This window comes from Pipistrellus kuhlii, unplaced genomic scaffold, assembly GCF_014108245.1.
Source record: "Pipistrellus kuhlii isolate mPipKuh1 unplaced genomic scaffold, mPipKuh1.p scaffold_m20_p_4, whole genome shotgun sequence".
NCBI lineage: Eukaryota > Metazoa > Chordata > Mammalia > Chiroptera > Vespertilionidae > Pipistrellus > Pipistrellus kuhlii.
The window spans coordinates 90,601,195-90,615,920 of NW_023425540.1; the positions used below are offsets into that span (position 1 = coordinate 90,601,195).

The window sequence follows — 14,726 nt, forward strand, 5'->3', positions numbered from 1 at the left end:
CTCCGGCCGCACGTCCGGAGCCCGGCCGGCGGCCGCACCCAGGGAGGGGCGCAGGGACGGCCACCGGCCGCCTTCCCAGACCGGCTTCCGCCCCGCCCGCCGGCCCCGCGGTTCCAGGAAGCGCCTCCCAGCCCGGTCCCGGAGAGGAGGGTGCAGCCACCCTGGGATGTGTTTGGAGCAGCGTGTTTGGGTGGGCGCTTCCGGCACCCAGTTTCCTGGGGAAAGGGGAGCCCGTGAGAGGCACCGGGGTCAGGTGGGGACACCCCAGCCACGTCTGGACTCCTCCCCCCGCTGATCTTTGTTGCAAAAGTGCAGGTGGCCTGGACTTCTCCCTGCCAACCCCCTCCGTCACCCTCACCCCCACCCCCACCCCCACCACACACACACACACACACACACACACACACACATTAATGTAAGCCCCAGCCCGGACTCCGGCTCACTGATGCCTGGCACTCAGTAGGTGCTCATAAATATGAATGAATGAACAAATGGATGAATGAGCCGAACCGGTTTGGCTCAGTGGATAGAGCATCGGCCAGTGGACTGAAGGGTACCGGGTTCGATACCGGTCAAGGGCATGTACCTTAGTTGTGGGCACATCCCCAGTGGGGGGGGTGCAAGAGGCAGCTGTTCAATGATTCTCTCTCACCGATGTTTCTGGTTCTCTATCCCTCTCTCTTCCTCTCTGTAAAAAATCAATAAAATATATATATTTTTTAAAAAAATGGATGAATGAGCCGAAACCGGTTTAGCTCAGTGGTAGAGCGTCGGTCTGCGGACTGAAGGGTCCCGGGTTCGATTCCGGTCAGGGGCATGTACGTTGGTTGCGGGCACATCCCCAGTAGGGCATGTGCAAGAGGCAGCTGGTCGATGTTTCTCTCTCATCGACGTTTCTGGTTCTCTATCTCTCTCCCTTCCTCTCTGTAAAAAAATCAATAAAATGTATTTAAAAAAAAAAAAAAAAAAATGGATGAATGAAACAGGGAAATTCTCCTGGGTGGATTGCAGTCAAGTTGCCTATGTGCGAACTGTGGTCAGGTGTGGGGTGTTTGTGGTCAGTTCGGGCTGGCAGGTGGAAAACCTGGGCAGCTGCAGCCTTACTCCAAAACCCTAAGGTGTCAGGGTGAAGGGCTTGGTCTCTTGGGATTCAGGGGGTTCAGGGCCAGGTCACGGAGGAGCTGGGGTTCTGGAGTGCCTCCTTCCTTCCAACAGGAGCTGGGCAGGCTGGGCCAACAGGTTGGGTGGCATAGCCAAGCTGACACTCACCTTCAGCATAAAACCCCACTTCATGGAGGCCAGCACCTCACACTGGTGCTCTGGATCCCGTCCCTGCTGTCCCCCGCCCGGCGCCCCTGCCAGGCCTGACATCATGAGGCGACCTCCAGCTGTGGCCCTGCTCCTGCTGGTACTGCTTCTGTGTGGTGAGTCCGGGTGTTGCAGGAAGTCTCTCCTCCCCTCCCGGAGGGGCCTCCGCTGCCCTGCCTGGAGCTCTAGCTAAGCCCGGCTCGCTGGCCAGGCCTGGGGCTGCAGCACAGGCAGGCGGGAAAGTCTGGATGTCCCACCTGGGGAAGTGAAGAGGGGGAGGTGGGATGGGATGGGGGTAGGCACAGGCCCAAGAGGCAGCCACACGGGCAGGCCCTTTGCTCTCCTCCCCCCACTGTGTCCGCACTCACTGGCCAAGCTCTGGGCTTGTTGCCTCTGCTTCTCCGCATCTGGCCTCTCTCTGCCTGTGTATGAAGACACAGGCTGCTTGAATCCAGGACCTGACCTCAGGGCCCCTGGGTTCCAAATCCCTGAATGGCCATCGGCTGGGCCTCCAGAGGGCAGAGTGCCGCCTGAGCCCGGGAGCCCTGGACGCTGGTGGGGATGGAGTGGGGAGCAGGCTCCCACGCCCACTAGACAGAAAGGGTATGGGAGAAGCCTTGCATCCCTGGACCCTCCTCAGACCCTGGGCTGGGGTCAGCAGGTGCCAGCAGGGGAACCCCCTTGCCAGGCCCTTCCTGGTGGGCGGGCTACTCTCTACTAGGAAAATCTCCCCACATTCCTGGGCCAGCCTGGCCAGTCCAGCCACCGCCTCACTTCCCTGTCCTCACATCACCTCCCCGGGCCAGGCCGGGTCATCCTAGGCCTCCCACCAGGGTGGCACTGGGGTATGGAGGGCCAGCCTCTCTCGGCCCCCCAGGCCTCCACGTCTGGCCTCCTGGCATAGGAATAACAATATCCTTTGAGGGAGCCCAGCTCCGTCAGGCGTCAGACAGAGTTAGCACAGTGATGGCTCCTGATGGGTTGAGTAATCAAGGTCAATGCCAGTGGAAACAGAGGCCTGCATTTGACTCACAAACAGCTGTGACCAGAGGCCTGACTTCTTCAACACCCTCCTCACCCTCACCTCTAGCTCTTCCTCCTGGAGCTGCCATCCCCACAGCCAAGCCCCCACCCGCTGAGGAGCATGGGGACCCTGCACCCAGACAAGGGGCCTGACCCCACGGCCAGCTCACCCAGCTCCTGACAGGACACCCACCCTGCAGAGCCCAGGCCTCCACCCCTTCCTGGTCAGCCCAGCCCCTGTAGCCACTCTCCTTCTGTCCCTCTATATCCCCTGGGCTCAAGCCGCCGGATGTGGGCTTTCAAGGAGCTGCTGGGCTAACAGGTGAGGTGAGCAATGCTACCTCCAGGATGAGCAAGGTGGGCAGAGCCCTGTGAGGCCTGGAGGGAAGACTGAGCATTCTGGAGAGGGAGCTAGGCTTCCCAAATGCTAGTGCAAGCAAGAGAGCTGCCCATGCCGAAACCGGTTTGGCTCAGTGGATAGAATGTCAGTCTGTGGACTAAAAAGTCCCAGGTTTGATTCTGGTCAAGGGCATGTACATTGGCTGCGGGCACATCCCCGTAGGGGGTGTGCAGGAGGCAGCTGGTCGATGTTTCTCTCTTATTGACGTTTCTAGCTCTCTATCCCTCTCCCTTCCTCTCTGTGGAAAATCAATAAAATATATTTAATTGAGAGAGAGAGAGAGAGACTTGCCCAGAGGAGGTGGCATTGCTTTTATGCCTCCATCTGGAGTAGGACCTGTAGGATTTGAACCTATAGAGACCAGAAGTAAAGGGCCTCCGGGAAGAGATGTGTTGTGAGCAAACCTTCAGAAGCCGGAGGACTCAGTGGGCATGAGAAGCAGAGCTGCATTAGGTTGGGGTGAAGAAGTCTGCAAAGCTTCAAAGGGGTCCTGCCAGGCCACCAGCATGCACTCTTGATCCTGGGAGTGGACCCTCGGTCCATCTGCATGTTTGGGAAGGGGGGTGGCTATGGGGAGAACCAGGACAAAGCTCTGAAAAATCCCCACAGGCAGGAAACAAGCATGCAGGTACATCAGTGCTGGTGAGTAGATGGGGCCGTGGGGGTGGGGGCGGGGGACTGGGGCATCATGTGCAAGCAGAAGCTTCAGGCCTCAGAAAGAGCAGGGTGTCAGGAGTTACCAATCTGACTAAATTATATTGTGCTAGGATGAGGGAGCCACAGGGAGCAGCAGTCCCAGAGGATATTTGCACTTTCAAAGGGCAACTTGTAACAGGAATCCATGAGCAGGATGTCCAGGACAGACTTCCTGTTTCATCCACTGGACCAGGCTGGTCTCACTCTTGCCCTGGCACTTCTGCTTGGTGCCCCTTTCTACTGTGAAGAATGATCAGTCCTGCCTGTCCCTTCTCAGCACCCCCCCCATGTCTATCTCCTCTTCTCGCCACACCCATAGCTCTCCCCACCTCCTGCTCTCTGCATCATCCAACCCCAACATCTCAGCATGGAGAGTGCATGCCTTGGATTAGGCTGGAAGACTGGGGATCCCATAAAAATAACACAGGGTCACCGAAACCGGTTTGGCTCAGTGAATAGAGCATCGGCCTGCGGACTAAAGGTCCCGGGTTCAATTCCGGTCAAGGGCATGTACCTTGGTTGCGGGGACATCCCCAGTAGGGGGTGTGCAGGAGGCAGCTGATCGATGATTCTCTCTCATCGATGTTTCTGACTCTCTATCCCTCTCTCTTCCTCTCTGTAAAAAAAAAAAAAAAAAAAAAAATCAATAAAATATATACCGTGTTTCCCCGAAAATAAGACATCCTCTGAAAATAAGACCTACTTATAGGTTTCCTTCTGAGTGAAATATAAGGCATCTCCTGAAAAATAAGGCCCCCCGTAGGCTAAACATAAGAGATTTGGTCCACTGATTCTGAAAGAAATGGAGTCACAAGAAATTCACCAGGAAATTCAGGAATTGGATTGTTATGATGATGTTCCAGAAGATGATGAGATGATTGTCATTGAATAAATGAGTAAATTCTTGATACTGTAGGATTCACAGTTTGTCTGGTTTGTGTTGACAACTTCCGTACTACCGTACCGTATACAGGTAATAAATTTCCTTTATTTTCATTTAACAATAAATGTGTACCGTATTCTTCATGGAAAAATAAGACATCCCCTGAAAATAAGACCTAGCACATCTTTGGGAGCAAAAATTAATATAAGACACTGTCTTATTTTCAGGGAAACGGGGTCCTCCTGGGGCACCCTATGGAGGTGCATTGCTCAGCTCTGTGCTTCACCCCCCCACCCCCCCACCCCCACTCTCTCACCTTCAAGAGGCTGGTTACCATTCTGATTGAGTGAGGACAGGTTCAGTAGCAGCTTCCCCACCCTCCATGCCCTGAAAGCAGTTGAGACACCAGAGAAATTCCGAGGGCTGCGGTGAGGAGAGGCTGTCCTGAGCTACTCACCCCAGCTCTGGTCAGAGTTGTCCCCAGTGAACCAGATATGCTAGGGGAAGGGTTTCTCTCCCCACCCCCCCAATCTGGAGATATTTCCCGATTGTTGCTGGCACTGGATGAGACTATCGCCTGGCTGGTGTCTCAGGGCTGGGGTTGACGTTCCTGTAAAGACCTAGCAGCAGGCTCTGTGTCTGTGTCCAGAGATGTGAGGGGCAATGGGTCCTGGGGAGATGGGTCCCAAGAACAGCTCTACCTCATTCCTCTAACTGTTCCCTCACCTCCCCCACCTCAGGGTGCCATGGCCAGCAGAGGGTCTTGGGCTCCAACTGCAGAGCATGCTAAAATGCCCGAATGAAGGGTCAGCTCTTGGGAACCTGGAATCTTGGGAAGTCCAACCCACGATGACTGCTGACTGGCTTTGCTCCATTCCCCGGAGACTAGAGAGACCTGTGGGCTGGGCTGTGGCCTTGGGATTGACATTAGATTGGAAACATGCTCCTTGGAACAGACTGTGAGAACGTCCAGACCTCTGAAATGCAAAGGCCGCTCAGAGACTCTTCCTTTATCCCAGCTCAAGGCTGTCCAAAGTGGGAAATGCAGACCCCACTGCATCAGGACTGAAGGCTGGATCCTCCCTAGAGCTTCCAGACAAGGATGTGTGTGGGGTGTGGAGGAAGTGACCTCTTCAGGGAGAGTCAAACCATGACATGGCCTCCTCCTGGGAATCTTCTGATTAGCTCCCTGCACGGCAAGGACACTGTCTGCCCTTGCAGATAAGCTCTGGCCCATAGGCCTGGGCCTGCAGACCTTGAAGTGAGGGCCTGTGGGGAAAGTTGAATTTATAACCTGGCCTCTCCTGCTGGGTCCCTTTGGGGACTGTCCTCAGGGGACTGGGTATGGAACAAAGGAGGGTCACACTGACCATCAGAGGGGAAAGGAGGAGCAGAAACTGTTCTGGCAAAGTTGGCTGATGATCCCCTCTTTTCTCCTTTTTAGGGACTCAGATGGCCAAAGCATTGAACGGTAAGCAGCAAGACCTTTGGGTGGGGGGATAACAGTAGGCTTGATAGCAGCAAGACTGGCCAGAGGCTCTCACACTCACCCGGAAGGAGACCCAGAATAAATGGGAAGGGCAGGGCAAGGGAAATCCCAAAGTAACTCTTAGGGGAAAACTGTGGCTCAATGGAATTGGAGCCCAGGCAGGACGAAGATCTGTACATTGAGGCATGGAACATGGAAATGGGGCAGGAAAAAGTGACAGGAGAGAAGCAAAGGATAGAACCTGAAGATCGTTCTGCTGTAACAATAACAGACTCCCTTAGGGTCACCCACCCTAGGTGAGGCCCTTCCAACATACACTGTGCTTTCAGGAGCCACTGTTTGTCAGGTCGTCTACATGTGCTACCTCAACCTTCCTCATGGTGTCGCCATTTGATGAGTGAGGTGTTTGAGGCCCATGGAGGTGGGGTCCTTTCCCAAAGCTTGGAAGCGTATGCCTGTGTCAGAGGCTGACCTGATGCCCAGGCCTCTGACTTGCCCAAGTCTCCGAGCAGGTCAGAGACAGGGAGACCCCAGGATTAAGCAGAAAGTGGAAGCTGGAACGTGAGGTTGGAGTAGGTAATGGAACCAACTGATGGAACCAACCCTCAAGTGAGTGCTGCCCTGGTTGTGTTCCCCTAGTCTGCGGGCGCCCAAGGATGCTGAACCGGATGGTGGGTGGTCAGGATGCCTTGGAGGGCGAGTGGCCATGGCAGGTCAGCATCCAGCGAAATGGAAGCCACTTCTGTGGGGGCAGCCTCATCACAGATCGGTGGGTCCTCACTGCAGCACACTGCTTCTCCAAGTAAGTCCCCCCCGCCCCCCTACGCCCCCCCCTACACACACACACACACACACACACACACACACACACACACACACACACATTCTCCCTCACTACCGACTGCCTATGTCCACTCTGCCTCTCTCCACACCAGGGGCACAGCTGACAGAGCCAGGTTTCAGCACCTTGGACAGTGCCTACTGCCTGTCCAGCACTGACCCACCTTTCTGGCCAGTCTCCCACTTGGAGACTAACGTCCAGGTTCCGTCTCTGCCTCCCAGCCTTTGCTCCCTGCAGCCCAGTTGGAAGGTTCCCAGCTGGTCTCACTCGTGATGTGCTTGGCCAGACCTGGGGCCCTGTTCTGATCCTCCCTCACACACCTCAGATCCCTTTTCCGGCTGCGACTCCGGTTACAGATGAGCCCAAGGACTGGAGTAGATTGTCTCTTCCTTCTCCTCACCCTGTCTAAGATCACCCATGTCATTCCTGACCAGAGGGGCCAGGCTACACATCCCTGCTATTACACTGAGTCACCTGGTCCCTGACCTTCAGTTTCCCAAGCACCTTAGCTCTTGCCTCATCACAGCTCTGCATTTTAAATTCAGCAATGCAGGCTCAGAGGGAGTAGTTCGCTTGCCCAAGGCTCACGGGAAGGGCTGGGCCCAACCCCCAGTTGGCTGGGCCCCAGCCACTCCCTTGCGGGCAGTCAACTCCTTCACCCCTCACAGCAAGCCTTTTATTGTCCCCATTTCACAGCCAAGGAAACTGAGTCACAGGGAACCTGATTGGTGAATTGCTCAACATCACCCAGCTGGCCAGGGCTGGACCTGGGAATTAAAATCAGAATTTAAAGCTGCTTTAGCTTATACATCCTTAACGACCTCACCCGGATGTGTGTCCCCTTGGAGATTACTATATATATATATATATATATATATATATATATATATATATATACACACACAGAATGGAAGGAAGAGAGATTTAGAAACATCGGTGAGAGAGAAACATCCATCAGCTGCCTCCTGCACACCCCCCACTGGGGATGTGCCCACAACCAAGGTACATGCCCTTGACCGGAATCGAACCTGGGACCCTTCAGTCTGAAGGCCGACACTTTATCCACTGAGCCATACCGGCCAGGGCTGGAGATTACGTTTTTGTGCAGAGATGTCAGCCACTGGCCTGGAGACCAGGAGGAAGGTGTCTGGCAGCAGAGGAACGAACAAACTCCTCCCTTCCCCTCTCCATCGAACCTGCAGCCATTCCCCCTTTGAAACCTCAGAGCGGCTGCCTCACACCAGCTCTCTGCTCTTTCCCTCCAGCACCTCTCAGACATCCTTCTACCGGGTCCTGCTGGGGGCGCGGCAGTTGGTGAAGCCGGGACCACACACCATATATTCACGCGTGAAGCGGGTGGAAAGCAACCCCCTGTACCAGGGCATGGCCTCCAGCGCCGATGTGGCCCTGGTGGAGCTGGAGACACCTGTGACCTTCACCAATTACATCCTCCCCGTGTGCATGCCTGACACCTCGGTCATCTTTGAGTCGGGCATGGAATGCTGGGCCACCGGCTGGGGCAGCCCCAGTGAGCAAGGTAATGCGGCAGGATCAGGGAAGAATGGGGGACATGCCACAGAGAAGGTCCCAGGCAGGTGAGGGCCACTCTGAACCAACCATCTTTTTCTGTTGACACTGGTACACATGATCTCCACTCCAATGGGAGAAGTTGGTATGGGAAAGGGACAGCAGATACAGGAGTAGGCATGGGGAAGTAGAGAGACAAAAGGAAGGACCCAGCCTGGTGCATGAATAGGGGAGGAAAATTCTGTTTCACAAAGCCCTAAGTGAGGAGAGGTCTAAACCCAAGCACAAAATAGGGAGGGACGGAGCTGTGCTTCTCAAGGACTGTCCGCTGAGCTGAGGCTGTTTGCCCCTCCCCAGACCGCTTGCCTAACCCTCGAATCCTCCAGAAACTCGCCATGCCCATCATTGACACGCCCAAGTGTAACCTACTCTACAGCAAAGACGCAGAGTTTGGCCTTCAGGTGAAAACCATCAAGGAAGACATGCTGTGTGCTGGCTTCGCGGAGGGCAAGAAGGACGCCTGCAAGGTAGGGGCTGGAATAGGCTGTGATGGAGGCTGAGCCCAGGCCTAGGCCAAGGTGAGAGCCAGCCCGGCCCCATGAGGCCCGCTAGGTGGGTCTGTGGTCCAGACCACAGATGTGTAGTCAGCCCAGAAAAGCAGATTCCTGGATCTCACCCAGAGGTGTCAGTAGGTCTGCAGTGGGACTCAGGAAAAATGCAATTTCAACATACTGCTCTGAGCAGGTGGACTGGAGATGCTAGAGAAATGGGCAACCCAGGCCAAAAAAGGGCCAGACACTGGGGTGAGGGGTGCTGGGCAGGGACATTGTTGGGGGGGGGGGGGGTGTAGGGATGATGGGAGGAAAACAGGTGTGTGTGCTTGTGTACCTGTTGGCTCTCAGGCCCGTATAGTTTCTGATGGTGCCTCTGCTGTCCCTGCAGGGCGACTCGGGGGGCCCTCTGGTGTGCCTTGTGGACCAGCTGTGGCTACAGGCTGGCGTGATCAGCTGGGGTGAGGGCTGTGCCCGCCGGAACCGCCCAGGTGTCTACATCCGGGTTACCTCCCACTATGACTGGATCCACCGGATCATCCCGGAACTGCATTTTCAGAAGGCCAGGTCTGGCGGCCAGAAGCGGGGGCCACGTGTCCAGCAGCCCCGCACGCAAAACTTTGCACCCTGCCTGGCGGCCCACACTGCCCTCCTGGTCCTCATGGCCCTACTCACCTGCTTCTGAGAACCTGCTCAGGCAGGCAGGGGAGTGTAACCCCTGGAGCCCACATGTACATTTGTAAATAGCCATTTCTCTCTTCTTTCAAATGCAAGTTATTTTTATTTATGTTCCCCCTCCAATAAAAACCTAACCTCAGTACCAGCTGCCAGGAATGGGCCCTTAGGGCAAGAGGGGAGTGGAGAGGTACCTGGTGGGGAGGAGTACTGAGGAGTGTGATTTGGGGGCAACACTGGGTGGGGGTGTGTGGAGGGCAAGGCTTCCGGTGAGAAAGGAGCTGCCCCAGGGCACCCTGGCCTACACACAAGGGGCAGCAACCAAACCAGCAGGAAGAATGGGGGCCTGGCAGCAGGGCCTGAAGAGCGCTTTTGGGGGCCTGGGGGACTCACAGCCCCCACTTTCTATTTCGAATCACCCCAATACTTTTTCAAATAGCATCAGGGGTGATGCCCCCACAATCATCCTTTCCTACCCCAGTGCGGAGTAGGTAGGGGCCCCTCCAGAAGCTCCCCGCTCTCCAGGTTCCCCTTGACCCCAGCTCCTTTTCCTACACCTCCTCCCTGGTGAGTCCAAAGCTGCAGGAGGAGGCTGGATCTGGGGCCCATATCCACCAGGAGACTCGGGGGCCCTCTGGTGTGCCTTGTGGGCCAGTTGTGGCTGCAAGCTGGGGTGAGGGTTGTGCCTGCCAGAAGCACCCAGGTGTCTACATCCGGGTTACCTCCCATTATAACTGGATCCACAGATCATCCCGGAACTGCAGTCTCAGCAGGCCAGGTCGGGCGGCAGAAGACCTGGCCCCTCTTCAGCGCTCCCTGCGGTAGCTTGTCAAAACCAGGAATCCAGCACAAACAGGTCTCTGGAGCTCTGGCCCGCAGGGTGCTCAGGCCCTGCCAGGATGGCATGTTTACCATCGGGCAACGTTAGGTTCGCAGGCTGGCTCACCCAGGTCCACAGCAGGCCTCTTCTGTGGCCAGGGCCAGCTCTCCCCGCCACGTGGACTGACTCTCAAAAGGTGCTTGGGCTTACCTGCCGTGATCAGCAATAATGAACTGGATGAGACTCCTAGGAGGGCCTTGCACACACATATAACCACATACCCATGCACACACTCCCTAGCACACCACAGATACACATTCATGGAGACATGTGTGCATAGCCATGCCTCCACTCACAGATGTTCATATTTATGCACACATGCTCACTAGTATGTAACATGCACACACCCATGCACAAGGAAACACCCACACATATGCAAGCCCGTGCACACACCTGTGTACACACAGGCAGAGCTTTCCACCTGGTGCCATGAAGAAAGCGGGCCTGGATATTTATGGGATGAATCAGCAGGAACTTAGCAAGTACCTGCTGTGAACTGTGCCTGGGGAGAGTGGGAACAAACACTTAACTCCTCTCCGTGTTCCACTTTGCTGGGCACATCCCTGCCTGCAGGCAGGCAGGCCCAGAGGCGCAACTGGCAGAGGCTCATGGTGGCCCCACTCCCCTGCTGGCTGCTCTGGACCCTCTGAGGACTGGACTGTCTGCTACACTCCTTCTCTAGACCAGAGATGGGCTCTCAGTCCCTCACGGGCCAGCAGGTACACCAAGGCCCAGGCTACAGGTATCCTGAGGGTAGCCATAGGAACAAGTTCTGGATCCTCCCGGCTGAGACCAGGGTCTGGCGTGGGTCCCGCAGCCTTGGAGAAAGGCCTGGCTGGCCCCTCCCCCTAGTTCTGGAGGTATTAAAAAGCTTCATGCCAAGAGCGGAGGATGGGAGCAGAGCAGTGTCGGAGCAGCGCTCCCAGCTTCCTCTTCTTTCTGCACCTCGCTCTCATGGCCTGCCCGCCTTGCCCCCCTGCTGCCTGCTCATCCCCCAAAACAACCTCCACCATGTCCACCTCAGCGAGTTCCACTTGAACAAAGGCAGCAGGCAGGTGTACGTGTCCCTGCCTCAGGGTGATACAGTCAAGCTGTGTACATCTGGATTGATGGTACCGGAGAAGGACTGCGATGCCAGACCGGGACTCTGACAGTGAGCCGGAGCACAGAAGAGTTGCTGAGTGGAACTTTGATGGCTCTAGTACTATGACGTCTGAAGGCTCCCACATGACATGTATCTCGTTCCTGCTGCCATGCTTCTGCGAGGACCCCAACGAGCTGGTGTTCTGTGAAGTCTTAAAGTACAACCGCAAATCTGCAGAGACCGACTTAAGGTATACCTGCACACAGATAATGGACGTGATGAGCAATCAGCATCCCTGGTTTGGAATGGAGTAGGAATATGCTCCCATGGGCACAGATGAGCATCCTTTTGGTAGGCCTTCCAATGGCTTCCCTGGACCCCAAGGTCCATACTACTGCAGCGTGGGAGCAGACAGCGCCTATGGCAGGGATATTGTGGAGGCTCACTCCCGGGCCTGCTTGTATGCCGGCACCAAGATCACAGGGACAAATGCCGAGGTCATGCCTGCTCAGTGGGCATTCCAGATAGAACCCAGTGAAGGAATCGACATGGGAGGTCATCTCTGGGTGGCCTGTTTCATCTTGCACCGAGTGTATGAAGACTTTGGAGTGACCATAACCTTTGGTCCCAAGCCCACTCCTGGAAACTAGAATGGCGCAGGCTGCCACACCAACTTCAGCACCACGGCCATGCGAGAGGAGACCGGTCTGAAGTACTGTATACTGAGTCGATCAAGAGGCTGAGCAGGCAGCACCAGTGCCACATCCGAGCTACAATCCAAGGGGGGCTGGGACCATGCCCCCTTTATGAAACCTCCAATATCAACTACTTCTCCGCCAGCATCCACACTCCCCGGGCTGGGGGCCAGGAGTATTTTGAAGGAGGGCACCCCTCTGCCCACTGTGACCCCTTCACAGTGACAGGCGCCCTCATCCGCACGTGTCTTCTCAACGGAACAGGCGACGAGTCCTTCCAGAATAAAAACTAAGTGGACTGGACACGCAACCATCCAGCTCCTTCTAATTACCTCATCCCGTTCCCACTCTCTCACCTCAATCGTCGTAACAAATGTAACTCAAGGGCAGAATATCAAGGTCTTTTTTATTTCTCGTGCCCAGTTAATATCTCTTGCTTTCTTTGGCCGGGTTAGAGGGGTCAAGATCTTAGTCACTTCACACACATCCCCCCTCCCCCCCATCACTGAAGCTTCCTAGTGTTAGTGGCGGGGAAACATAACCACTGCTTCACTTAACCAGGTGTTTGTCCAACAGGCGGAGCTGTGTGGACAGTGAGCATAGTATTTGTGAAGGAGGGGAGGACCTTTTCTTTTTGGAGGTGACTGAAGGGGATAGGAGGGCTGGGCTTGCTCTGTGGTTAGGTTAGATATTCCCTTTTGCAGGGAAGTTCCATTTCTTAAAAGGTTATAACAACTTTTTTTTTTTTAAATTGATTTCAGAGAGGAAGAGAGAGGGAGATAGAAACATCAATAATGAGAATCATTGATCAGCTGCCTCCTGCATGCCCCCTACTGGGGATGAAGTCCAAAACCCAGGCATGTGCCCTTGACTGGAATTGAACCTGGGATCCTTCAGGCCACAGGCCGACGCTCTACCCACCTAGCCAAGCAGGCCAGGGCATAACCAGCTTTCTGATGAAAATGAGAATTAGGAAAGGTGGGGGGCAGCAGGCAGGAAAATGCCCTCCTACCTGCCATCTGTGACCCATTTGCAGTGATCTGCTCCCCTGACGTGGGGCTAAGTGCCCTCACTGGAAGGCAAGCTTAGCATAAAGGGACAGGACGGGTAGCCCTACCTCCAAAGAAAAAGTTCTCATTGCTTGGCCCTCCGTTTATAACACAAATCAGAGTAGTGTTTTTTATATTTAAATGCAAAAATTAAAAAATCACATATACGGGTGTGCGGATATGTGTGCTTTTTCTAAAGGAGAAAACCCTCTCTGGTCACCGGGAGCCACATTTGAGGCAAGTAGTCTGGTTAGAAATAAGGCATTCCTTTTTGAGGGGGTGGGGGGGCTTTTGAGGGTGTTGGTGCTTGAGAAGTTGGCTGTTAGCGGCTCTTAAACTCTCACTATCATGTAAGGGTCTCTGTGCCCTGCCTGCCCTGCTGGACACGGCGGACTAACAGGAGCCAGCAGCAGCAGTCACTGAGCCCATGAGTTCACTGGTCAACTTGAGTCTGTATGTTACTGACAAGGGGGTATGGGGTTATTTTCTGGGGGACTAATATGTCACTAAAACAGGCCTTTTGATAAACCAAAAAAATTTAAGCAAAAGCCATTTAGATTTTAATCATATTTGTAGGGATTTGAAATCTTTTAATAGAATTGCTTGTTTGCTCCCACTGTCTCCTTCCTGTCTGCTCTTAAAGGGGAGGAGGACAGGACTGGGAGTAAACACTTGTCATTTTGTCTCCTGGTGTCTGTTCTGAGTGTGAAATATTCCTTTTCAGTGGTTGAGCATTGACCTATGAAACAAGAGGTCACGGTTCGATTCCCGATCAGGGCACATGCCCGGGTTTCGGGCTCAATCCCCAGTAGGAGGTGCGCAGGAGGCAACCGATCAGATTCTCTCTCATCACTGTTTCTCTCTCTCTCTCCTCCCATCATCTCTGAAATCAATAAAAACATAAAAAAAAACAAAAAGAACGCTTCAGGCCCTGTGATTAGAGATTATGTGGCCTCTGCAGCCCCTGTGGGGAGGCCAGAATGAAGCCTCACTCATGGGGATGAGCGAAGACCAGGCTCCTCTCAGAGGACTTGCCACCCTCTCTGCCTCCTCCAGCCTCGGTCCCGGCTTTCTTCCCCATTAACACCCCCTCCCGTTCTACCCAGGGCAGGGCTCTGGCCAGTGGGGAGGAGGGGCACAGGTGGCAGGCACCCTGGCCTCCAGGGACACCACGCCCAGTTGGGCTGGGAGGGCGAGTCTGGAGTCCTGGGTGGGGTCCCTGAGACAGCCAAGGTGGTGGCCAGCATATGACCTGGGGCACAGTTCCCCCAGCCCTGGGCTGCCCCCCACTGTCCTCGCCCAGACCCAGAGCAGATGCCCAACCAGAGGGCTGTGGAGGGGGAAGACAAATAGTCTTGGAGAGACCAGGAGAGTAAAAGGGAAAGCAGATTTATTCCATGCCTTTCACAGCTCATGGCCACTTTGGTTGTAAACGGAGGTTAAGGAGAGACGTGCCCCCATCTGTCACTAGTCCCCTTTCCCACCCTTGGCAGGGGCGTGGCTCTGACACAACCTTTCACTCTGTCTCCAAGCAGGACCTCAAGAGCCATCTGCCAAGGGGTGTGCGGCAGTACCAGGTCTAGGTCGGCAGCAGGAAGAACACTCCGGAGAACCGGAGACTGTCT

The 14,726-nt window shown here is 55.0% G+C and overlaps 1 protein-coding gene and 1 pseudogene across 7 annotated transcripts; both read left to right on the top strand.

Moving 5' to 3' along the window:
* Positions 1-1,287: 1,287 nt before the first annotated feature.
* PRSS27 (serine protease 27) lies at positions 1,288-11,880 on the top strand. Of its 7 annotated transcripts, none has more exons than XM_036409907.2 (6): positions 1,289-1,424; positions 5,755-5,781; positions 6,439-6,601; positions 7,843-8,177; positions 8,525-8,694; positions 9,110-11,880. In XM_036409907.2, the coding sequence occupies exons 1-6, from the start codon at positions 1,292-1,294 to the stop codon at positions 9,401-9,403; spliced, it is 1,122 nt and encodes a 373-aa protein (XP_036265800.1). In that variant the 5' UTR covers positions 1,289-1,291; the 3' UTR covers positions 9,404-11,880. The 7 variants fall into 7 exon arrangements, with proteins under 7 accessions (XP_045427357.1, XP_045427361.1, XP_036265800.1 ...); XM_045571404.1 differs by having other exon boundaries at positions 1,290-1,424; positions 7,866-8,177; XM_045571402.1 differs by having other exon boundaries at positions 1,290-1,424; positions 7,885-8,177.
* On the top strand, positions 10,963-13,302 carry LOC123651182 (annotated as a pseudogene).
* The last annotated feature ends 1,424 nt before the right edge of the window (positions 13,303-14,726 follow it).

Excerpts from the sequence above, each read along its gene's own strand:
- PRSS27 (XM_036409907.2), top strand. The coding sequence starts at position 1,292 with ATGGAGGCCAGCACCTCACACTGGTGCTCTGGATCCCGTCCCTGCTGT. Across the intron at positions 5,782-6,438 it reads GATGGCCAAAGCATTGAACG|TCTGCGGGCGCCCAAGGATG; the intron begins GTAAGCAGCAAG and ends GTGTTCCCCTAG. Across the intron at positions 6,602-7,842 it reads GCAGCACACTGCTTCTCCAA|CCATTCCCCCTTTGAAACCT; the intron begins GTAAGTCCCCCC and ends TCGAACCTGCAG.